Genomic DNA, 26024 nt, shown 5'->3' with positions numbered 1-26024 from the left:
CTAGGTATGCTTAAATCTGGAAAAGATGGATAGCATGAAAATGCTTTTTGAAAATGCTTAGAAGTAGTTATTAAAAAAAAAAAAAAAAAAAGGGGAGGGCTCATTTGTCTTCATATCCATAGGGAGAAAAGGCCAACATGTAGAAAAGTAGTTAATTTGCAGGAAATTACATTTAAATTAGACATTAGGAAGTTAGGGGAAGGGAAAGGCAACACGGAGAGACTATAGAACTTCCTTCATTAAAGATGTCAGGGATTAATTTAGTAAAACATCATTCTGGGATAGGAGTATACGTAATGCTGCTGCAGAGCACAGAACCAGCTAAATTATTTCTGCAGGGGCCATTCGTGCTAGGGAAGAAGGTAGATGACAAGTTCAAAGTGTCTGTGGTTCTAATGGAGACATACTGTACCAATCCTGTCTAGTGTTACGGTGGCTTCTTGCTTAAAAAGTAAATGGTGGACAGAGGGGTACAAGAATTTGACTTTGTAACATGTCTGGAATGCCTGGGCCTGCATTGGTAAGTGTGGCTAATTGTAGCAGACATTGAGGGGTATTTTAGTATAAGATAACCTATCAATGCAAGTTTTAAGGACTCCAAACACTATGAAAGTTCTCAAACCAAGGGTTATAAATTTACATTTTGTGATTTTGATGTGAATGTTTCTGCATTTAAGATCCACAAGAAGCTATCATCTAACAAAGAATGGGGTGGGGTTTTTTTGTTTTGTGGGTTTGTTTTGGGGTTGGGTTGTTTTTTTTCTTTTAATGTACACAGAGCCAGTCTGTCAGTAGTAGCGTCCAGATCTGTGAAAAATGTACTTCCATACCTGAATTCTTTGGCTTTTTTCTATCACCATAAAGCCAAATTCACATCTTCTATGTAAGAGACAGTATTTCAGGGATGAGAGCTGCCCACAAATAACCCCCAAAGCCAATACTTAGTCTCCTGGTGCAAAGGAAGCAAAGGGTGTGCTTTTACCTGTGTAAAGAGAGTGATATAGCAGAGAAACACGGGTCTCAGGCTCAGATGAGATTGAATTGCCCTGGAAATTGTTTAAAATAAACAGGAGAAGACCATTGGGAACTGACAACTGTATGAATTAATAAATAGTTCCCTCCCTACAACCTTCCTGCAGACCTCCAGTATCTTGGGAGAAATGTTGGCTTCTTTAGATCTGTGAAGCCTCATCTCTGAAGCTCAGATAAATTGTTCCAACCCTCTGTTCATGCATTTCAACCCAAATGTCAAAGCAGGGAATCAGGGAAACTTTTGTCTCGCAGAGTCAGATTAATGTGCTCTCTCCTCTACATCACTGAACCACAGTATGACAACAAGCCAGACACGGTAATCACAGTCAGGAGCAATGCATTCATACCAATAAATGAATGGGTTTCTGCATTTCTAATATCTGAATAGCATGTTGTTCTGTACTCCAGTGAGGTGGTCTACCTGAAAAACAGGGATGTGCATATGTGTGTGGCTGTTTCTGATAGACAGATGGCTGTTATACATGGAGGGATACCTCATTGTGTTTCTGTGATTTTAAAATAAATTTGAAATTAAATTGCAAATTTAAAATTAAAAAGGGGACTTGGGCTTTCTTTTTTTTTTACCCTTTTTCTGCATTTCCACAATTAGTTGGTCTAATTTCAACAGATTATTAGGGGGGCTATAAAAAATAATCTGTGTGCTGGGTGGTTCTTGAATGTTAGTGCCTATCACTTCTGAAAAGATGTTGCTAATGAAAGCAATTTTCCCCCTTTCAGTTGATTTCATAGGTGGATTTGACTCTTACGGCTATCAAGGTCCACAGAAGACATCTCATTTACAGCTACAGCCCATGTATATGTAAGTATTAACTTCTGAGATATTCTGCAGAGTGGCAGGCTGATATTAAAGGATCATTAAGCTGAAAGATGATGTGACTTGAAAATTCAGAATAGGCAGAAGCCTTTTTTGATAGACCAAATTCAAGCTACACTTAAGCACCAACATTACTCTTCTGTCGAATTATAATGATTTCTTAGGGCAGGATATAACATGTCACAGTTTAAATAAAACCCAGCTCTCACTTGATTTTCCCCCATTTTCATTCAAGCAGGGTCCGCTCAGAGGCAATGAGAATTTGGTGTAATAAAAACCAGCCAGATCTGACAAAACTTGGTTGCAAAAAATTGTTTTTATTAAGATTTATCAAAAGTTCAACAACTTGCTAATTTAGCGGGTGCATTTAGTATTTGTCTTACCAGCACAACTGTTCACTGAGGCACCTCTGTACCTCATTTCCAGTCTCCACAATTAAAAATAACAAAAAAAATGTAACAACATATGGCTTTTAATACCAGTTTGATTAGAAGACAGTATTTTACCTAGCCAGTGAATGACAACTCCATCCACTGCCTAGAAGTGCAGCCTGATATATTTAGGGATTAAATGGATAATCAAATCTTAGCACATAAACACAACTGGAGTACATTCACACTAGAGCTAACACCAACCATAGACCAGTCCAGGAATAACCGTCTCCAAATATTTCTTGCACTGATGCCAGCTGCAATTCAAGACAGTCCTGACTGCCCAGATAAATCTTACCTCACTGCTGTGGCCTTTTGAAGTGATTTTATTACCATCACTGGCCTACATGGTAAAAGCACAGCACAAAATAGCTCACAAAGGGGCAACATTTACTTTTTTCCTTTATTTCTCTTCTGAACATCTCTTCTGAGGAAAAGAACTAAACAGAAGCAAACAGTATCCATCCCAACATACACTTCCATTCACCCCTGAATGTAATTTCATTTCTTCTGATTAGTGGAAGCAAGTCTACTAATGGATTAGTGGATTTTTGTATGGAACTGGCATATACTCCTTTATCAGTGGTACAATCAATTCTGTGGTAGTGCTTAGGATCGGGCCCTTTGGGAGCTTTGTTAGGAGCTTTTTAATAATCTCAAATTACAACAGTGCATATCTCCAATGCCATCTTAACTTCAGCTTCCCATCTGTCTGTGCTCAAGTAAAGATTTTTCACCTGCACTTTTGGCACAGTGCTGTGCATTTAGAAAATGTTATTTCCTTCCTAGTATTATGTGTGGCCCATAGGTACTTAGAACAATTCTAATCCTATTTCTTTCTCAGTATACCATACCTTGCCATCAACATATGGAGCTCTCTAGCTGAGATATTATCCCATTCTCTTTATGCTTTCAGTGTTTCTTCCAGAACAGCAGATTGTATTTATTGAGCATCTTCATACCGACTAGAAAGCAAGCTAGACCTGTGGAAAATAAGAAGGCAGTATTTTTAAGCTTGTAGCCGAGATGAAGAGTTATGATTCATCCACGTAAACTGTGTTCTACCTTATTTCAATGCTGTGTTCTCACTGGAGTATAGGTGATTTCGCTGTCTTCACTGAGACAGAAATCAGTATGTGAGCTGACATTTTGTCCAGTTAACCCACAAAAGTATTGCCATGTCCCAGCTGCAGTCAAAGACAATTCATGCTTCCCTCTGACTGCATAGTATTTTACAAGGTTCTCTAGAATTGCTACGGTCTGTCCTTAAGGTTTTTACAGCATTTAGTAGTACCTTTCTGTTATTTACAGCTGAGGCACGCTAGGAACACATGCATATGTATTCACCCTGCAGTTTCTCTGTAAACGTAGGCAGACCATTAGGTAGTGGAGTGACAAATTCAAGTGTCAAATTAATCAAGCCGTGGTTTGATTGGTTCATAGGATTGTTTACAGCAATATTACATATTGGAAATCAAAACACACAAATATGATAACAGCAGGCCATACTTGATGTTTTAAAACTTCATTTGTTGGGAGGGAGGGTCTGGTTCCCTAGGAATCTTGCTCACCAAAGAACATTGGTGTTAGCCTCCAGAGTATTCAAGGAGAAAAAAAAAAACAAAACCAGGACTTTACTCTCTGGCCAATGTCACTTTACAATGCTCAGCATCTCTAGGTGAGGAGTAAAAGGTAAGAATCATTTAACACAGAAAGGCATGGGATAGGATAGGATAGGATAGGATAGGATAGGATAGGATAGGACAGACCTTCTCCTTTATGGAGTCCATTGCCATACTTTTACCACTGTCCAAGGTGTAATATTATCCATCTAGGATATAACTCTACCCATACATATCCACATAGCTGTATTCAGAGAACTATTTCCACTACTTTATCAATTGCCACAAATTATCTTTGAATCCACAGGCAATGGAAGATATATTAAGCATCATCCTTTCTAATTCCTACAAAAGATCAGCTAAGATAGCTTGTTGCCACATCTACATCCTCTACTATTCAGGCTCACACTGGATGCAACTCATGGGGATCTCTGGGTTTATGAGAGAAATAGTAGATAGCTGCCTCTAAATCATTTGGTTACTAACCATATCCCAAGGCACAATAATGCCTCTTTTTATTGTTTGTGATGTGGTGGTGCCTATAGGTGTGCTAGGCACACTACAAAAGTGAAGGAGAACATATGACCTTAGCTTTGAAGAGCTTAATAAAACAGTATTAGTTTCTAACAGTTTTACAGATCTGTCAAAATGCAATTTTCAACGTGTATTCCAGAAATAAGCACAGAGAACCCCCATATATTTACCAGATCGATTAATACACAGAAATAGTACAAATCTTAAAGACATTTAGAATGGCATGGTAAGTCTCAGTCATCACCTACATACTGCTTGCTGACGTGAATTGATTTAGTGGATTGCAAAGACAGAATTCCATAAACACAAACTTTTATTTCAATTCAAGCCAGACAGATTTATATCCAAGTGTTTTAAATCAATTTTAACTGTTTTATACACACACAGTTTAATTATTATCCTGAAGGAATGCTGGGTTTACTAATTGCTAACTGTTAAGACACACTTTTTTGTAACCAGCTTCCTCCTGTGTGCTAAAGTTAGCACTTCGTTTTATTAATTTGGAAGTTATACTGAACCTACACAAAATTACACAACCAATTAAATAATTATATTGATTTATTCAGGCTCCTTGTGTTTATGTTTCTATTGTGACAGGAGTTTTTTATCTAAAGACTTCTTACCTTTGATTTGTGATATCAATCAAGCTCTACTTGTAAGAATATTCCAGTTTAGTTTAAACACAGTACACTTGTGTGGAATTTCATCAGTTATGCAAAACTACCAAAAACTAACGGGATACTTAAGGAAAAAAAATCTTGGTTTATGGAAAATAAGTGTTATCTGTAAATAGTGAATTGAGGTGAATATCTCTGGCTACTGTTTCCTTAAATAGTCTAGAATTGTTAGATTCAGGCTCACTTTGTTTCTTTTTTCTATATTTTAGGCTTTGAATTCCAATCACAACTGTCTTTATCATCTCTCCCAATTTCACATTTAATTTAAATCAGCTTATTTTTTCAGGAGAAAATATATTCTATTTAAAATTATGTTTTAAATAAAACACTGGTGTTTTGGGGGAGAATTCTTATCATTACATTTGTCTACCTGTTATAAATGGATTTTTTTATTATTTAAGTGCCAACAGTATGCTCTGTGCTGTACAAACCAAGAAGCCTAGACACCCCCTTCAAAATGAATACGCTTTTTAAACAGAATGGGACAGAACCGGTGCTCATGTACCTCCTTGCAGTGTGGCCACAGCTGATGTACTAAAAAGCAGCCTCCTGGCATTCCGTGTGGGAGATGTCAGTGCTCATTTCCAGACCATGGGACAAGAACATAGTAAGATGGTGGAAAACAATTGTCAAGAGAAAATTCTGCTCTTGGTTGGTGACCAAGGAAGGTGACTAAACACTCCATGGCACTGATTCCATTGCACATGAAAAAACACAGTTATAGTTGTGGAACAAGACTGCACTGCATGATCACTGTTCTAAGAACGGTAGGATGGCAGGAGGATAGAGAGACTTTTCTTTACATTTTCCACGGGAAACTTGTTTGCTCAAGAAAAGAGGTAGCGAAGCAAAAAAAAAGTATGCATGTCTGATGCTGATGCCTAATGCACTGGAGAAATTGCTCAAAAGCAGTTCAGCCCTGAAGTGAAGTTTGCTTTCCTCATATTCTGTGAAGTATGAGGATCTTTGCATTATACATATATATATATATATATATATATATATATACACACACATACTATATATGCATAGAAACACACACACCAATATGTACACACACCAATATGTACACACACCCCTTTATATATATGTGTGTGTATATATATATGCCCACTTATGTGTATTCTGCTACACAAGACTGTTGGTAGGCATTGCTTTTCACAAGAAGGCATTTAATGATAGTTTCTATCTAACGGGATCCAATCTTTCACCAAACGCTAGAGGGATTTTGAATCAATAACTCAGGAGGAGAGGGGTGTAGGAGGTGTTAGTGTATCTGCCTCATAGTACCCATCTTTTCTCTCTGTTGTGTTTGCATGTGCATTACACTGGTCATGGTCTCCTAGTCTAGGCTGCAGGTATTTGTCTAGATAATTGCACATACTGAAAGTACTACCTACTTGACCATTCACTTGTAGTATAAATGAAACAAGCAAGACACAAAAAACAGCACCTACCGTAAAACCACCCTCACAGCAAGTTCATGCAGTACAAATCTGGTGCGTTATTTTCTCCTCGTGTTTGTGGGATTCAGACATTATGGGCAACATTTCGTTTAAGTAAACTATCAGCTAAGCCTTGTTTAGCAATGAACAACATTGCCCGTTTCAGGCTGAAAGCTGGAGTTACAAAACACGGGTTTGGGACACGACGGTTCAGGTGTGCAGGACTGTGGCACTCGTGCATGCAGTCTGCTTTGGGAGTGCGCCTTGGGTGGCTTTCCCAGGCACCTACAATTCAGCCTTTCTGTCCTCACACTGCATCATTTCTTGCTTTTACAAAGACAGCTACATTTCTGATGTATTTTATATATATAGATGAGCTCACATCTATCAGTTGACCCACGGCTATATAGTTAAGACTAACTAAATATCACTCCTGCCTAGAATGGTTCAGAAAACCTGTGCTGACTTCTCTGTCAATGTTCCAGAGAAAGCCAAGCAATCACTTAAGCAAACACTTGTCTTTCTGTCCTCTTCATCCTGTGTGTAGCTGAACTGTTACTAGTTGGTGGTTTACACGTGCTTGCAAAAGGGCACCAGAGCAGCAGGGCAGTGATCAGATAGGTATATGGTGGATCATAAGTATCTTTTATTTTCTGTCTTTCTTCTAGGTCAAAGTAAACGTGGGGACTACTCAACATGGGCTGGAGGACCTGTCAAAGAAACTGTTTCAGGATGGCCTTCTGGTTCATCAAAGAGCAAAAATGATCCAGTTTTTGTGCTAAAATATATATATATACATATATATATAAAAGCTGATTGAACAGTGATACATAAAACAATGGACACTTTCAGCCCCTCTTTCTAACAGGTACTAAGGGAGATGCCCCAGACCCCCACCTTGGATCTCCTGCTTCCCAGCACCAGAGGGCCAGAGAAGAGGTGTTTGTGCCATCTTCTGGCTCTTCCCTACCCCGGCCACTGCCAGCGTGGCCCATCTGGATTAAGACATGAACCCAGCAAATTCGGTGCTTTCAGAGCCACCTCCACACTCCTGGCCGTGTCAAGTCTCCTTAGTCAACACAACACTAAAAATGCCAGGATGACCTTGCAGCAGAAGTCAATAGACAGCACGTTGTTTGCCCTGAAGGCTGTACAGTTCATACTTGCCTTAACCCAACTGCGTTGCACATCAGAGAAACTCCGTGCAAGCTTTCTGAAGTAACATGCTGCTGTTAATTCTGAACGATTTCTAAGTCAGTGGTTTTCTTCTGTTTGGTTTTGTTTTGTTTTCATGTCAGGGAATAGGGCTCTGTTGCTCCATGGCTCCAGAGCAACCAAGTAGAAAACTGCCAGCTGTCTGAGAAGTGCTTTACTTTTGAGGCTCCACAGTGGTCAAGGAACAAAGTTTGTAATGGTTAAAAAAAAAAAAAAAAAAAAAAATGAGACCTTTTTGGGATCAGGATGGGGAAAGGGGTAACATAAACTAATAATTGAACCTACTGGAAATAAGCAGCAGAAACAGTGCTTCTTAATCCCGCTGTTTTTATTTATTGCACTGTAGGTGCTTTTATAGCTATCTCTAAAGGTCTTTTACTAACTACAGAGACATCTGCAGATTTCTATCAACAAAGGCCAACTGAATATGTACTAGCTACGTTTACTCTTTTATATCTAATTTCAACTGAAAATCCTCTGTAAGTGAGCTTTTTTTTCTAACTGCACCATAAGGGACTCATATTTTTTTGTTTGTTTGTTTCAGTTGGGGAGGGCAGGGAGGGACTAGTTGAGTTGAAGAAATATTGGAGACATTTTTGTGGTATATTTGGGGGATCTGTTGTGTGTTAGAACGTGTATTTTATCTTCCTGTATTGTTGTGGCTGAAAAAAAAACCTGTGCTGTTACGTAGTTGGCAACAAGATGCCTTTGGAAATTTTGCTAGTAGGTCAATGTGTATATGAAATACTCTGAACTCCTAGGAACGTATGTTTTGCTCTACATCTGATCTGTATTTTCAAGCACTTAGGTGGCTTTCATTAGGAAAAACCCAATATTTTGCTCAGGCTTTTCGGAAACTTGGATTGTCATTGTTTCTTTGCTCAGACCTTGCATAGGCAAATACACGCACCTACCACACCTGAGGTGACCACGTAGCTTTTGAGGGTAAGAGGGAAGGTCAGTGCCTGAAAAGGCTCAAGATTCCTCCGAGCAACTCCCTTTTCCTTGCTGGCCAAGCCCCACACCTGCACAGCTCCCAGGCTCCCATGGCCTGTGCGCTCAAACCACTCATCCATCCCTGTACAAACCAGTGTCCTTTACTGTGTCTGCATGGATGTACGGTGTCACAAGCAGCAACTCTGGACAATGACAGAGGAACAGGCATTCATCAGCAAAAACAACATACAGGACATGTTCAGGAACTATACTTACATTTACTCAGTGAGATTTTTATATATATATATACATATATATATATATATATGTAAGAGAGTGTGTGTGTGTGTGTGTGTGTGTGTGTGTGTATGTCTAGGCATATAAAATACACAGGAATAACCATTGACAGGGGCTGCATAACCCAGGGAGACTCTGATGCAGGGGACCGAGGGCTCCAGCCATAGATCCTGCCAGGGATTTACTGCGTGAATTAGGCATGTCCTCTAGGCCTGATCCTGTAAAGCATTCTTTGCTGATTTGAATCTCAAATTTAAATTATCACACTTGGGTACCTGAAATTCTGAGTTCGCTCTGGGTAGAGCTGCTTTTCACTCCCAGGAAAATCATGCAACTTTCAAGCACCAGGCTGAAATTTCCCATAACTTGAAAGATTTCTAAAGTTTCTACTTTTATGTGGTATTCAATATAGCAGACATATAGTATTAAACACGATGTAGAGGTTTAAATGATATTAAAATATAACAGGGTATTTTAGCTTTCCCTGTATACCAGTTAATCAAGATCATATTTCTATAAAAATCATTTTTTAACATGAAAAGAAACCAGTTTAGGCACCTAAGCAGCAATCCAATTTTCAGAAGATAATTTTTCATACGTTTCAGTGATTTCCCATGGAACAGCGGCTGCTGTAGTTAGCAATTTTAGAAGTCAGACGATTTAATGAAGTGTCTACATGTAGCTTTTAGGCCTGATTTTACTTTAGAAAATTTTGGCCTTAATTTCTCTGTGTCTTAGTCTTCCCACCTATAAAACGGGAATAATGTGTGCCTCACAGGCTTTTTTGTGAGGTCTGAATTGTTAATGTTTGTAAAGTGCTTAGGAAATAGGAAGCATATCTAACTCTTAAGGATTACAATATAAATGCGTGTTCATATATTACATATAGAGTAGATATACACACACTGACATACACACAGCATACATATATATACACATGCATACCTACATGAAGTCGGTATTCATAGCCCTGCTTAAGTTGCAGTTAGAGCACCACCATTGAAAAGAAATTAGAACTGTTGACTACTAAACTAAATAATTAGTGGACAGATCTCTTCAGGAAGCAGTTTAGAGCACAGTAATATGAGAATATCTGGATGACATTTTTGATTTGTACAGCTGTATCCTCCTCAAAATCCAGTAAAGAATGTTATTTTTCTAGGCTGGGCTTTTGTTATAAACTTAAATATTCAGAAGGCAAGAGATACAATCCAAATGTGTCTTTTTTTTTTTTCCTTTTCTTTTTGGCATTTGTTAATTCTGAATGTATTTTTAACAAAAGTGATTTTTTTGACTTACTAGTGTAATTTGCATTAAAAAAAAATAAATGGAAAAAAATATAGGTTTCCAAGCTATTCATGGCCCCCTGCTGCTATTTAGAACTTAACAGGAAACTTAGAATTACTGTTCCCAACTGAGCAACAATGCAGGATAAAGAATCCTATTACATTTACATGGTGATAATCCCGATCTGTGCAGTGCATGGATGTGACAGCACTGAATAGAAATTGCCAGGTCATGACACCATTTTAATTCTGTCATAGGTAGCAGGTTTTTTCATTATCACTGACACTAAAAGGTTTCTTTTACAAGGCTGACTGCAACAGACTCTTCACTTAGAAAACAGGTCTTTTTTGCCCACTCATCAGGAATTTTAAGCCTATGATAGGTTTACAGTTGCCAACAGTGTTAAGTATTGCAAAAGTAATCCTTGTTAAGAAGGAGCTATATAACATGGATATTTCCACTGCATTAATATTCTTTTATATGCTGTTGATTGTCCCTACACTGAGATGATGAAATCCTGTCTTCAGTAACATCTTTATAGAGTTCACATGCATTGACAACTTGCCTGAGGTCATTTAATAAAAGTGGAGCAGAATGGTATACATTTCAAGATACTCGGTCATGCTCTCCTAAGACAATTCCTTACCGAGTTCATTAATTATTGTCATTAGGACTTCTTATGCCATAATTATAGTGCAAGTGATAATTTTCAGTCAGGTAAAGAGAAACGGTTCATGCTGTATTTGCTTAATTTAAGTACTGGTTGCAACATTCAACTGCCATACGGCATGTTGACAAAGGCTAGTGCAGTATGTATTGATCCCTGGATGTCTCCAGACAGGACCGGCTATTAACTTCGTGTCTGAAGGTTTTGATCACTTGCACTCCCACCCTCCATTTGAGCACACTGATAGTAAGCAAAGCAAAACTCCATACACCATGAATCCTTCCAGACTGTAATATTTTCCGGTCCTCTGTTTTATATTTAAATGCAATTACTCAGAGGATGAGGATTTTTCTCACAAAGATGGAAAGCCCTATGAATAGCCTATGTGTATGTTTTGTTTGCTTGCTTTTTACTGATGAGTCTTTTCAACATAGCTGAGACAAAATTGATAGACTTTTTGAGTTTGTTTTCTAGCTAATCTGAATCTGGCTTCTTCCCAGTGCATGTGGATTGCTGACAGACACTAAAGGTAAGCCAGGTTTTACTGAAGAACCAATGCACAGAAATACTGCAGACAGCACTGTGTCCACTACTCCTTGGAGAAAGATCTAGGCAGTTGTTATGCTAATCAGTCTGCTCCAAGCTATGTGCAATATTAAATGTAATTACCATGCATAAAAGAAACTGCCCTTTAGACTGCAGTTATTCATTCGCTTGGCAATGTTGGGTTAATGGTTGGACTCGATGATCTTAAAGTCTTTGCCAACGTAAATGATTCTATGATTCTAGAGAAGTGACATGGCACAAAATGAGTCAGTAAAAGATATTTCCTTCCTGTAGTCACTAAAAAGCTTAATCCCCAGCCGTGGACTGAAGAAATTGGCTCTGTTCGGTCTTGTGCCCTGAAAAGTCTGTCCAGACCGTCACCAAGAGGGGCAATTGCAGCTGGTTGGAGTTGTGACCTTTGCATAGCTGAGTGGGATAAAAAGAAAGATATTGTACCAAATGTGGAGTTTTATGTAGCATCATACATGCATCTGTTGTGCATCTTTCTCCATATGTACAAAAGAAGGATCTTTTAAAATGCACTCTTCCTTTATCTCTCAGAAACCAAGTGAGATGGATAATCTCTTTTACAAGCATCTTCCAAATCCTTCCGAGGTTCCTAAAGAGGTTTTTTATCAGGTCCAATCAAAACACCATCTTTTCTGCTCTCTGTTGTGTAGAAGACTTAGCTCTTGAGACTTCCAAATGCCTTGGGATTATTATTTTCGATAGATAGGAGTACTGTGAAGCCTGAGAATTAAAAAAAAAAAAAAAATGCTTGTGGTCATCTCTGATTCAAAATTAAATCTCCTGTACAAAAGCCAGATTTTGCATTCACCAGTGCAAGAGTATCTTTGCTGCCACCTAACCACTTCCTTAGCTTTGCCTTGTCCTGCAGGGAAATAAGTTACATGGAGCTAAACATGAAGAAGCACGTTTGTATTCAGCTTGCACTCTTCAACAGTCTTCTGCTCTGCCACACAGAATGCTATTTCATATATATTTCATTTCTTTCTCCCTGTCAGCATCTTCTTGTCCCATTCTAACTCTTCCCCTCTGCCTGAACACAACCCCAAATACTCTCCCAAAATTGTGTACTGCTCTTTGTCTCATCTAGTGTTCCAGACTGTTCACACAATGACAGCGATGGCAGTTATGGAGGACGGCGTCACTGTGGGTATATGCACCACTGGAAGAAGAGGAAGCACAAAGGTTGTGTATACCTTCCAAAGGCCCCAAACACAGGGAGACACTTAACAGAACAGTAAAGGCTGGCAGTGTTACAGAAGCCGTGAGGTACAGCAAGCCCTGGTAGGAATCATTTTCAAATGTGCAATTACTTTTGCTAAAGCTATAGTTCAGTGAGTACACAGAGAGTCATAAATATCTGGAGCTACAAGAAGCACAGGTGAACTAGAAGAAAATTCATAGAAAATGTGTTTGTGAACACGTTGGCTGAAACAGATTCACATTTAAGTCTCTTCAAATTTGTCTCAGGTTTGTTTTTTTTTTTCCTCTGGCAAACATTTGGATGGTTGTTTTCTATGCAAGTGAACTTTTTGTTCCTAGAAGAACACGTAAGTATGTGCGATTGCATTAATTTACTTGTGATACTCAGTATTCATGCATCTATGTGCATTTGTGCTAAATGTTGGCTCATTTCTCTGTCCATACATACATACACACATACATAGTTGTTATGTGAGTGTATGGTGAGGATATAAAAACACGCACACGGCCTGTCCCCTTTTCTGCTTAGCTTTTCCCATCCCTCCTTTCAAGACACTCAAAGTCCCAAGTGTTTATTTTCCAGATGGGCATTCTGTATAAAAAACCTGCAATTTCTGATACTTACTGGATGCAGAAGCATGGTACAATCTAAACACAGTAATAAGACAGTCCTTTCTGCAAAGAGCTTATAGGAGTAAGTAGATGAGAATATTTCAAATTAGAAAAAGAAAAAGAAAAATACAATGTCACAGTTCCACTCTGCTGTTAAAATTTGATAATCAAAAAAGTGCCCGGCAAAAAACTTCAGGAAAAGGAGAAGGGCAGGGAAAAGGGAACTTGGAGTACAATTATAAAGTGATACAGTTAGTTTAAGCATGTATATATGAGAGTTGAGTAAAAGAATCAGCGAATTACATCTCACTAGAGTATCCAATTAATTTACGATAGCTCAATATAGATGTATTATATCACATGCTATATCTTAAAGGCATCTAAAACAGTAGCTATGGAAGAGGAACAACATCGAAGGGATTGCAAATTGATGCTATCACAAAAGGTTGATGAATTGATTCAATTAATCAGTAAGTCATTTCTAAGAGTTCTGCAGGGATTTATTTACCGCACACTTGCATTGTTTATTTTGCTCTCTGGAGGGTATGTGTACTGTCGTTTTTCTTCATTATTCTTCCTGTTTCATTCATCAATTTCTTACAAATATTTTCATGCCAATATGTGGCATGTTACGCATGTAAAGGGACCACAGTTACTTGTTTAAAGCCATACACTCCAAGCTTCCAATAGCCAAGAACTTTTGTTTATTTCCCTCAGGCCTTGAGAAATACTAGCCATCTATAATTACTAGACACCTCGTTTCCTATTTAATCTTTGCTTTCACTGTCTGCTCAACATGACAGGGATGTAAGGTTTTGTCTGGCATAACATAGGGATACCTGCTCAAACTTCAGACAGAAACTTGCTATGAAAAGCATTTTGAACACTGTTGATGCTATATAAAACAACTGTTCCATCTTTGGTTTGGCTTTATATTTTCTAGCTCAAATCCAGGAAAGCAATGCAAGAATGTTTGAAGAATGTCAGCAGTTTCACTATGTTTTCCATAGGATTAGATAACTTTTTTGTCTTAGTATTGTTATAGTATGCCCTTCAAAGCCAATACATAGAAATAGCCAAATTAGATCAAATCACAGATTACAAAATGACAGATGCTGGGCATGACAGAGGTCTGTGAAGGATGAAGAACTGAGACAGAGAGGAAACCATGCTTTGAAAGTATTGTCTCATTTGGACAAATATTTTTTATTTTAAACTATCAGGAACACTGAACCTCGAAATAAAAACAAAGATAAAAAAACATTTCCCATGTGTTCATTGCATACACATATGCAGTGTGGGTGTGATTTTCAGGCATCTTCAGCACTGGCCAAAATCTGACTGCACTTTTAGGTGGCTAGGAGCAACTTCTCAGGAAATGTAAAAGGTGACAGTCCCAGTGACAAGAGCCATGGCAGCCTGAAAGGTGTGACAGCCGTTCCCAGTGGATTTAGAAAGCCACCCAATCTGTTAAACTGGAGGGCATCAGAGGGCTGGAGGCAAAAAAAAATGAAAGTACACTTAAAGACTAATGAAGATGTTAGCAGAGTGAAACCATGGTACAAAGCTGACTACAGTCAAAAAGTTTGTGGTGCAAACCACAGTGGGGAGACTGCCAAAACCCAAGGTAAGGTGTCAGAGGAAACTATGTCAGCATGAACGAGGGCTGAGCCCTATACCACATACCCTAGCTGACCTAAAGGTGTAACGCTACCTGGACTACATAAGCAATGATACTGTGCCACTCCTTGTGTCTGCAAAGGTGATCTGGAATCAAGGAAGGCAGCACATGGTCACATTGTAGGTGATGGTAACACTTAGGCAATGATCTCAGAGCACCATATAACATATGGTCAACACCTTTTGTCTCTATCTTCTCATTTTTCTCTGTCCATCAGTTTTATTCTCTTGGGTTTGTTTCCAATCATGCAAATAGCTGCTATAATTCTTGTTATTAGCTTAGATTTATTTCATTTTCACATCAACAATCAAAAATCGTTTCCTTCTTCCTATCAAGTTTGAAAATTGTGCCCCCTAAAATAAAATGGGCTGTAGCCTTAGGCACAATTTTTTTTAGTTCTAACCCCAGGTTTGGTTTATGACAGAAGAATGGACAGACGGAGCCAGACATTTCTCAGTGGTACCCAGTAACAGGACCAGAGGCAGTGGGCACACGCTGAAACACAGTAGGTTCCCTCTGAATATCAGGAAACACTTTCTTACTGTGAGGGTGACTGAGCACTGACACAGGTTGCCCAGAGATGTTGTGGGGTCTTCATCCTTGGAGACAGCCAAACCCTGACTGGACATGGCCCTGGGCAACCTGCTGTAGGTGGCTCTGTTTGAGCAGGGTGATTGGACTAAATGATCACCAGAGGCACCTTCCAGCCTCAGCCATTCTCTGATTCTGTGATTCACCTCTCATTTAAACCCCATTTGTTTCCCATTGGAAATATTCCTAGCATCTCAAGAGGATGCAAAAATATTGGTTGTTGTGCTGAGGGAGTCTCAGAATTAACCTTTGTAGTGAAAACAAGAGGTTTATGTATTAAAAAAAAAAAAAAAAAGGGTTTCAGGGAAAACATCAGTTTCTAAAATGTTTTGTCTTTTAGTTTTCCTTTCTTTTGAGTCTCCTGCAATTTGATACCTGGATGAAATCCCAGCTGTTTTAAGGTCAGTAGGAATTTTGCTGTTTGTTTCAGTGAGAATTGAGGATTTCATACTGCAATTAAGATGCCTGAATATTTGTTTTGCTTGAAAAACAAAAACCCACATCAATCAGTCCCATTAATTTTTTAATGCTCTAGAAAATTTCTGGTTTCTTCCCCTTTCATGCTCAGCATTTGCAAAATGCATGGTCTGGTGATATAAAAATTTTACTTATACTCATTTGTGCTGACATACATAAATTGCTCATTGCCACATTTGTGCCAGTAAAATCTTTCTATCATTCCCACTCTTCTGTGTATTTCATTTCATGTGAATGAATATCACTCCAGGGGATTAGCACCCTGGGAGACTCTCTGCAAAACATAAGTATTAAGGAGGAATCAAAAGACATTTGCATAGCTATCTGGCCAATGTGATAGTGGGAATCTGCTACATGACCTCTTTTCCCTTTATAAATAAATTTTAAATATTATTTGTAACCTACATTTCTCAGTGTAAGTATTTCACATCCTTCTAGCTTCTTGCTCAATTGCACAGAGCTCTTCAGACTTGATAAATTTTCCATTGAGCAAACTAATTCAGCAGCAGGGAAATTTTTGCACATAAACAGAAAGATAAAGCACAGCCTCAAAAGATGGACTAATAATATTCAGTGCTTCTGGAAATCCAATACTTTTGCCAAAAGCATCACTCAGTCTGCAGTGTCTTCCATGCAAAAATGTTTCTTGTTCACTAATTCACAGCCTGATTTGTAATTCCTGACAAAACTCTATCCAAGTGAGACCTCCACCCTGACAGTCACTGACACGTACAACCTCATATTCTACTCCATGGAAGGAAATATATGAGAAACCAGCACCGCTTCTTCAGGCTGTTACCCTGAGCTTGTCTTTCTCGCACCTGGATGCTTGAGACCGCTGCCCCATGACAGTCTCAGTTCTCGTGGGCATGCTGGGTGGTTAAACTGAACCGCTGGTGAGTCCCACTTAAAATCAAGCAAGGTCTCTATGATCTTAGTGACAAAGCATCCAGTGTGTCAAGTGGTGCTGTGCCACCAGAGCAAGGACAGCTCTAGGCACACATGTAGCGAAGAATTCCTTCAAGCAGGTACAGCCAGGAACGGCAGCAAGATCTACCTCCCTGCTCTCTGCTTCTGCCACAGCCCCAAACACCCACACTGTGCATCGGCTCCACCACCAGCACTACCCAGAGGTGACCAGCAGTACCATCCAAGAGGCCACATCCTCCTGGCACCAGCAGGAAAAACACATCTGGATCTGCTGAAATCTCTTACCAAGACCCTGTTTTAACTCAGATCATCCCTTTCTTGTAGGAGAAGCAGTCAGACTTTTGTCTGGCTTCAGTTTTTTATATTTCAGGTGGCAAAGCCCTGCCTTGCTTCACTCCTCAGAGACTTTGCGCTTGCTGAAGAGTTAGTTCAATCACAGGAGTTATTTGCTTATTTGTACTATTTGCTATGCACTTATTTGCTTTACTTATTCATTATTTTATAATTCCCCATCAGTGGGGAATGTTTTACATTTAGAAGTACATTTTACATTTAGAAAAATCAAAGGAAGTAGCAGGAAATATTGACATGGAAGTGTCACGCAGCACCAGAGGAGTGCCATGGTAACCATCAGGATCAATCTCAAAAGCCACTCCCAAGCTCAGACCTACAGACCGTTTACACTGAAAAAAATCTTCTCAGTCCTGGAAGCCATCCAAATTATGGCCAGAAGCTCTGTTATGTTCTGTTTAAATAAGTTGACTGGTCTCTCCCCTAGGTTGTCTTCCAGTCCTATCGCCTCTGCTGTAGCTTGCTCTCTAAATGGCACCAGGCTTGTGAAATGGAAGTTCATCATTCAGTTTTGATTCCTGAGTTATTCCTTTTCTACACTTCACTTACCATCTGTATCGTCCGTAACAGAACCTGGAGAGAGAGACCAGAGAGGCACCTGTTGGCACGTAAAACTACAGAACTTTTTGGGGAAATACAGATGGGTATACATGGTCTCTCAGGCTGAGCCTTCTCAAACCTTACAGGGCTGTTTGCAGCTGTAAAGAATTGGACTCAGCAGCCCAAGCCATCCCTTCAGGCACCTAGTTTCTGTGGTGTCCGTGAGGAGAGTTAACTTCAAACCAGACCCCCAATTCCACTGAAAGTCAGTGGATCTTAAACTCTTCTTGGGTATTTAGCTTCTTAGGCCTTTTTCAAAGCCCCACTACTGTTTATTTTCATTTTCAAATTCCTCTGAAATGGAACAGAAGGACCTTTGAAAATAAGCACTCTGTGATTAGACCCTGTGGACAGGTACACTTTGCTCATCAGGCTAAATAAATGCAGTAATTTGATTCAGCCCTCGAGTTTCAGGACTCCACATGTATTACACCCTGCTAATTTCGCTGAGATTTTTCACGGCTTGTATGGAGACAGAAATAGAAACCTCATCCACATCTGTGCTGAAATTTTCATTTTGCCACTGGTAATTTTTGTTTGAGCTCCCGATATAACGGATGTATTTCAGTAATAACAAAAATAGCTGATCTGCAACAGCCCACCCACTGCAACAGTTTGTACAATACTTTCTTACCCTCTAACTCCATCTCTCCAGAATCCCTTCCCCTCCCATCTGTCCTAAGCAAGTGGGAGAGGGTTGTTGTTAGAGAATGTATTGTTTTTTCAAAGTACCTCTCTGGAGGATAGCATAACAACTCTGCCTTAAGAAAAATGCTGTTAGCCCTTCCCATGTGCCAGAAGGGAAGCTGCTACTAATTATAACTAAGACCCTGTCAGTTATCTGAATTCACTGATAATTCTCGTAAGATCCTGAAGAAAGTGAGCAAACACATTAACAGGAATGTGCCAGCAGCAAGTCACTATAATTCCCTTCCCAGCTTTCTAAAACCTACTGCGGGCTTATAGCAGTCGCGGCTTTGTGCCGCAGCCCATGAAACACCTGAGGCCAGCGCGGGCAGCCTGATCCAGGCTAGCAGCTGTCTCGAAACAGGCACATCCATAGCAGGAGAGCAGTGTGATAGCTGGTGATTGTTTTGACGTATTTGGAGCATACTGGAGATTTGGACAACAGAAGGGAAAATCTGTCACTCAGGCTTCTTTACCTGAGGAGCTAAGTGGGGAAAAAAAGCTTAAGTAAAACATGGTGTGCATTAAAGTGTCACACTATCATCCCTGGGGGGTTTGGTATAGTCTGTTATACCACGCTCTTTGTAGGATCCAAAAGGACAGAAATCTTCCTGATGGGATGCCTAGATACAGTGAGTGTTTCTGCAGAGCCAAGTCTTCCCCAGGGATTATTCCTGCAAGCCTGGGCACACAGGATATGCTTGTAAATCAGAAAGGATGAAATAATAGCTGTCTTCATTACTGGGACACTCTCGTACCTCTCTGGAAGTGTAAATGGCCCTTCATGGGAGCAAGAGTTTAAAACACACCCCTCTGAAGGCTCCGGCACTTGCTGAAGAAGCACAAAGGGAGCTTAGTGAAAATGAGCACCTGGCCCAATGCTCAGCAGGAGGGCACGTTAAGCACCCTCCTTCTTCAAAGCTTTTTATTACTATTTATTACTATTCTTAAAAAGTAACAGGTGCAGAAGGTTGCTTTTTTTAGCCAAAATACACACCAACACATAAATACAACTATCTGGAAAAGGTTTGAAAGATGGGATTTCTCAAGCCGAATGCGACTGTGGAACCTCCCTGCCAGGTGCCGGAGCACGGCAGCTCTCGTACCCTCACCAGAGTTTGATACGATTCACATTCCTGCACAGAGAATTAGGGGAGGCGGGGAAGACCAGCAAAGATTAACAAACAGTGAAGAGTGCAGTATATTCAGTAAAAGCTTAATGAGAGAATCCCATGGTAACCGTCAGGCTTTGGCTTTTGTGCGCAGCTCTCTGCAGAACTGCCCCTGGCATGTGTGCCGTTTGCAGCTGACACTTTCTGTTAGAGAAAGATTTTGTGAGAAGATCTGAATCACTCACAGGTTTGGCAACAGGACATAAAGTTAGGAGCATGGCACATGTGTGTGGGCATGTGACAACTACTCTGGTCCTGGAGAAGATGATTTCAAGGTATCAAGTAGTATGTACAAGAGCCATAGTATGGTATGGGCAGTTAAAATGGTAGATAGTGAGCTTAAACTCACTATGGAACTTCCAGCAGGCTTTGGAAGTGAGTACAAAAAGATTAAATGACAGCACACCTTAAAAGTGCTTCATGTGCTGGCTGAGTCTTGAGCTGTGTTGTCCAATTTGCTCAGCTGGCAAAGCTGACGTGACAGCTTCACACTCATCAGAATTAGGGCCTAATTCCTTAGACAGATCACCTCCCTTGGGTATTGTCTTTCCAAATAAGACCCTAAGCTGATGTAAAAAATCTGCTGCTATATCTTCTTATTCGTAAAGAATCCCTTGGACTGGAAATGCATTCCTTCCTTCATCCCATCGCTTGTAATTTTGGTACTTAATTGAAAATTGTGACACCAGCTCTGAAGTTTCTTGTTAATGAAATGCTATCTGTCACAACGTAAACCTCTAATATGTAAAGGAAGTCCAGAAACTCAATGAGAAACAGCCCTGGGCTACCTGCTCTCCGTGTCCCTGCTCAGTCGGGGTTAGACTAGCCCATCTCCAGAGATGCCTTCCTACCTCAGCCCTACTGTGATTCAGGAAAACATCTTCTTGCTGGGCACCAGTAGGCATCCTTGTCAGCCAGTAAACAGAACTTTTCATGTAAGATTAGCATGGCTTTTATTACAAACTCAGGGTCTATATACTTCTTTTTACATAAATTTAGGCATACAAAATTGTAAAGCGTGTTATGCTTGTAGAGGATTTAAATCAGAATGCAGCTCAGTACCTGCCTTGAATGCACAAATGGTGATCGGAAACCATTCAACCTTTAAGACAGTAAGGTGTCTGGAAGAGGAAGTACCCCAAATCCTGCCTGAGAGATTTGGAGGACCTGATCACAGCGAGTTGCTAGATCTTGAGCTCCTGTGTAAATTAAATTCTCCTAGAAACCCCAAGGAGGCAGCTAGTGCTATTCCAGTTCTTTCTTAAGTGTACCAGAAAGTCATCAACAGCTAAACGATGAAGGCAAGTGCTAGAAAGGAGATGTGTGCATGGCACAGGAAGATCCTTAAAGAGTGAAAGACTCCTAGAGCAGATGGAAAAGCAGGTGAGCATATATCGAGAAAGAGCCTGGTCAGGTTTTACAAGATCAAAACATGAGTTGCCTCACTACTTATTCAGGTGTAGGTGGATACAACTTTCATCAGTGGATGGGACAGTGAAATTCACTCATTCAATGAGTAACACAAGTTCAGGCATGGGACATTGCATTTAGGAAGCTTGCTGTGTGGAGTAAATAACTCATGTTGTAAGTAAATGCATCTTTGGACTCTGAACAAAAGCTCTGTATACATGCTTTCATAGGGAAGATGAAGCTCAAGGAAACCTCAAGGTCTGAATCAGGGTTAGGATGCTAAGAATTAATGTGGTTGAGCCATGCAGGGGAGGCACTCAGCAGATGCTTGTTGTAGCCCCCCTGGCTTTTAAGTTTGGATTTCCTCCCACGTATGCATCAAGATCTGTTCTGCACATTCTTACATATTACTCCTAGATCAGCCATGGAGTGTGCAGGCTGTGAGCTGTGTTGCTCATTTTCTCCCAGAGGTAGCTGGGAATCACCTTCCACATGTAACAGGGCTTGTGTGGTCACCACCTGCCACGCTCATACCGATACAAGCAGCTCCTAAGCAACTGCTATTTGACCCAAAGAGGAACCCCTTCTTTGGTTCACTAACACCCACCAAGGGGTGTTCAGTTATCTCACTTCAGTGGCACTGACCCTTATAAACGTCTTTTGGAAGGGGGTTTGTATACTGGCATTTTTATCGTTAATAGTATTTCCACTTTTTTTTCCTCACTCTGTTCATTCAGCTGTTTCATTTCAACTGTTCTAACCCCAGCCAGAAACTAAGTACCACACAGCCGCTCAGTAACTCCCCCCTGCTCCCAGTGGGATGAGGAGGGAGGAGAATCAGAAAAAAGGTAAAACCCATGGGCTGAGATAAGAACAGTTTAATAATTTAAATAAAATAATAATAATAATAATAGTAATAGTAATAATAATAATAATAATAACAGTAAAAAATAAAAATAAAGATAAAGATAAAAATAAAAATAAAAATAAACATTATGGTGATGATGTTATTTAAAAGGGAGGCACCAAAAAGAGAAAGAAATAAACTCCAAGACAAACAAGTGATGCCCAATACAATTGCTCACCACCTGCTGACTGATGCCCAACCAGTCCCTAAGCAACGATTGGCCCCTCCTGGTCAACTCCCCCAGTTTACATGCTAAGCATGACATTCTGCGGTGTGGAATACCCCTTTGGCTAGTCTGGGTCAGCTGTCCTGTCTCTGCTCTCTCCTGGCTTCTTGTGTGCCTCCTCATAGGAAAAGCATGGGAAACTTGAAAAGTTCTTGACTCAGAATAAGCACTACTTAGCAACAACTAAAATATCTAAAATAAAATAATAATAATTATTAATATTATTATCATACTAAATCCAGAACACAGCACCATACCAATTACTCAGAAGAAAATCAACCCTGTTCCATCCAAAACCAGGACATACCCTGACGTGAGGTTTGGAAAGGAAAAGAGTTTTCACAGGGGTTACAGCTTTGCACTTTCTGCTTGCTAGAGCCTGTGAAGATGACATGTTGGACTCCAGAGATGCATTTTAGCAGCTAAATAAACAAAGACATAGTAGCAGTCTTGATCACCTTCAACAGTATCAGAATCTGCTTGCTGATCTGCGTGTGCTTCAGCCAGCCCCTGGGACAGTGGGCAGTGCCAGTGGCTGGCTCTGCCTCTCCTCGTCTGTGTATGCCTGCACATGAATGAAATGCCAGTGCTCTGAAATTTTTTAAATGTGTCTCGTGGTTCATTTTGTGAAGTGAGGTCATTATTGCTGCTTTAGCTGGTGAACATCACCTTTGTGTCACCCAGTCCAGAGATTAGCAATGCATTGTCTATTGGAGCTACTTCAAAAATACTTTTGTAATAATAATCTAGCATTGGGTTAAGAGTATCCTCTGGATCAGTTATCCATTGCTCCTGGGCTCTCTAAAGTACATCAGCTGTTAGCATAAGAGTCTTTGCTTCTGACTCTAGTAGTTTCCATAATGGAAATATCTATTAATTCATTAATGCAGATTAGCTTGTTTAAATGTTTCAGATGTTGCTATACACATTTTATTGCCTTATGAAAGAAAAAGGTACAAATTGTCAACAAGTCCTACCCATGTCTAATCTTTTGCACACCTTTGGGACTGGTGAAGCATGTTTGATCCTCAGACTTACCATAACATCCTTGTCAGATCCATAAATCTTTTCAGATGTCTGGAACGAGTTTTCTTCAGTGTCACTGCTTTCTTTCTTATCAGTTTCCAGGTTAGCTTTAGGATTTTACACTCCAAAAGTCCTGATAGGCCAGGAGAATTTGGTTTTAGGCAAGTCATCCTGACCTTTTGTTTTAAAAGATTCATCACATTAATGCTATTTTCCCTCAGAATTTCTGCTCCTGTGTTTTTGCAGACACCAGTACGTGTTGCTACAGGAATTTCTCTTCTGGGCTTTTATTTCACTTTGAAGCCGTGTCTTTGTAGGTTTATGATCACGTGCAAAGTCTAGATGGTGCAGAAGCTTAAGATTTCTCAAGAATATCCCCTAAGGTTTGTGATCTATTTCAGCTATACTGCACAGTATGTACTGACACATCCAATGACAGTGGTAAATTCTTTTGTATTTGAGTATAATTTTCTTGTGATAGTTCTACATTCTCAATCCTTATGCCCCCAAAGTGTCTCCTGCAAAATACTGCTTCATCCACTGTTTACGGAGTATCTGCCTTTGCAGTGTTGTGACCTGAATTTCTGGGAAAATACCCTGGAACACATCCAGTGACTTTGTTGCTGCCATTTATTGTGGTTTTAAAATGATACAGCCCTTGTGTTCTCAAAGTTCCTGTCAAAGTTTCCCAGCAAGATGTACTTTTTGGTTTTTATTTTGGGCTTCACAGCAAGGATCTGTATTAATCTGTGCTAGGTAAGCTACTGTGATTATTATGGATTCTGATTTCCACCAAGAAGTTGGAGATTTGAAAATGTTTTGCTTTCACTTTGTTTGAACAGTTCCAGCGGTACTTTTTTCCAAGGTCTGATCAAAGTAATTCACACAATACCAATTTTGTTATGATTCAGTTTTAGATGGCACTCCATCTTATGAGAAGTGCTGTTAGGTTTTTGTTGAGTGTGTCTATATGCTAGATGATCAGCAGCGAGGACTCCTACTCCACCTAATATTTCACTGTACCCTTTCTGGACTTGTGCAGCTGCTATATGAGTATACCAGAAAGCATATTCTGGAAGAGCCATCTTCTAGACAGACGAGCAAGTATACTTCAACTCCTTCATTGTTCAGTCTGGCACAGGGTGCAGAAGCAGACTAATTGCTGAAGAGGGCCTGTAAGTGATGTCCTGTGTGGTGGTTAGACTGCAGCTGGCTGTAGAGAGGAAGAAAATACAAGTGAGACACTTGCCCCAAGGGCCGTGCCTTGTGCGATCACATAGTCTAGCAGAAAAAGGGATGAGAGTGGGAGTTGCACAGTATCTCAGGCTCAGGAGAGACAGTCTCCTTAGTTTTGATGTTGATTTTGGTAGTTACAGAAGGCCCATGCCCACTTATCTCATGCTAGTGTTGGTAATCTCAGCTTCTGGGTTTTCCCTCTCTTTCAGTTGTGCTCAGCCATGTGGTGCTGTCCCCTGTCACTAATGGCGGTAATTGTGGCACATGTGCTAGTCACACTGTATTTGGAAGTAGCTGAATCCTTGGAGTCTGGGAGGCATCAGTTACCCTTTAAACACACCAAGAAAAGCTTCCTCGATCTTTTCTGATGGAAGATCAGTTCATAGGCATCCCGTAGACTATAAAATTGATATCATGCTTCCTGATGTTAACGTAGATGTTCCTAGGAGTGACTCTGTTGTCATAGCTATCACACAGGCATCAAGATTTGTCCAGATACTTACATCTAAACCTGCTTTTCACCAGTATGCCTCATGACATTATCATCCTTGCTGATATAAACTCTATGAATGTTGTACATTCTGAGCTGTTCTGCCTATTCTGGCAGGCCAGTTTAGGTAACATAACAATGTGGCATAAGTACATTCCCTCATACTGCATTGCAGCAAAAGTGAAACTGGCTATGTTGTTGCTAAATTCTCCATCCCTGCTCTGCAAGGACCTGGACTGTATTTTTCTCTGTGCCTATGTTGTGCAGAACACTTTGCTCTCACACACTTCATGAATACCCTTATCTGACAACACTGGCACAGCTTTCTTCCTTTATTGACTCTTCCACCTTGCAGAAAAGGATGCATTTGGGCTGGCAGATGTCCTGAAATCCTAGATAAATGGTCACTGTCCACACACAGGGTAGCTTTGTCTCCTCCTAAAGCAAGTCTAACATAACCAAAGTGCATAAAGCCACTGGGCATGTGCTGTCCGATTGATCTGCACATGCACTGCAAATCTGGGCAACCAGTGCATGCACAGCCATTGCACAACACATGCACAATGTGTCAGATGTTTGCTGTCGCTACACTGCATTTGTATGCTTCTTGACTGGGGACTTTTGATCAGAAAAATGCAAGGCCTCTAGCCAACAGCAAATTTATCTGGTCTTGGAACATCAACTGTTTGGCAAGAAGCCCTGCTTGGGACGTTTTTCTTTGAATGATGTGGTCTGGCAGATACTACATGCTTACTGTGAGTGTGCTCTGCTACAACCTTTCCTTCAATTGTTTTTCATACCTTGATGTTACCTTCATAGTTTTGGTTTGTTTGGTTGGTTTGGGGGGGTGTCCATTTTTTACATCTGCTTTCTG

The 26024-nt window shown here is 40.1% G+C and overlaps 1 protein-coding gene across 2 annotated transcripts in view; it reads left to right on the top strand.

Annotated features, from left to right (window-relative positions):
• Nucleotides 1–10379, top strand: part of NKAIN2 (sodium/potassium transporting ATPase interacting 2) — a 577207-nt gene extending 566828 nt beyond the window's left edge. Inside the window, exons 6-7 of one of the 2 annotated variants that reach the window (XM_080389968.1) lie at nt 1771–1852; nt 7245–10379. In XM_080389968.1, coding sequence (XP_080246094.1) covers nt 1771–1852; nt 7245–7254 — 92 coding nt within the window. In that variant the 3' untranslated portion in view covers nt 7255–10379. Of the gene's footprint in view, nt 1–1770; nt 5546–7244 lie in introns of those variants that run through there. The other variant, XM_080389969.1, reaches the window with a different exon arrangement.
• Nucleotides 10380–26024: the final 15645 nt, after the last annotated feature.

This window comes from Falco punctatus (genome assembly GCF_963210335.1).
Source record: "Falco punctatus genome assembly, chromosome: 5".
Lineage (NCBI taxonomy): Eukaryota > Metazoa > Chordata > Aves > Falconiformes > Falconidae > Falco > Falco punctatus.
This window is presented reverse-complemented; position numbering and strand designations above follow the sequence as displayed.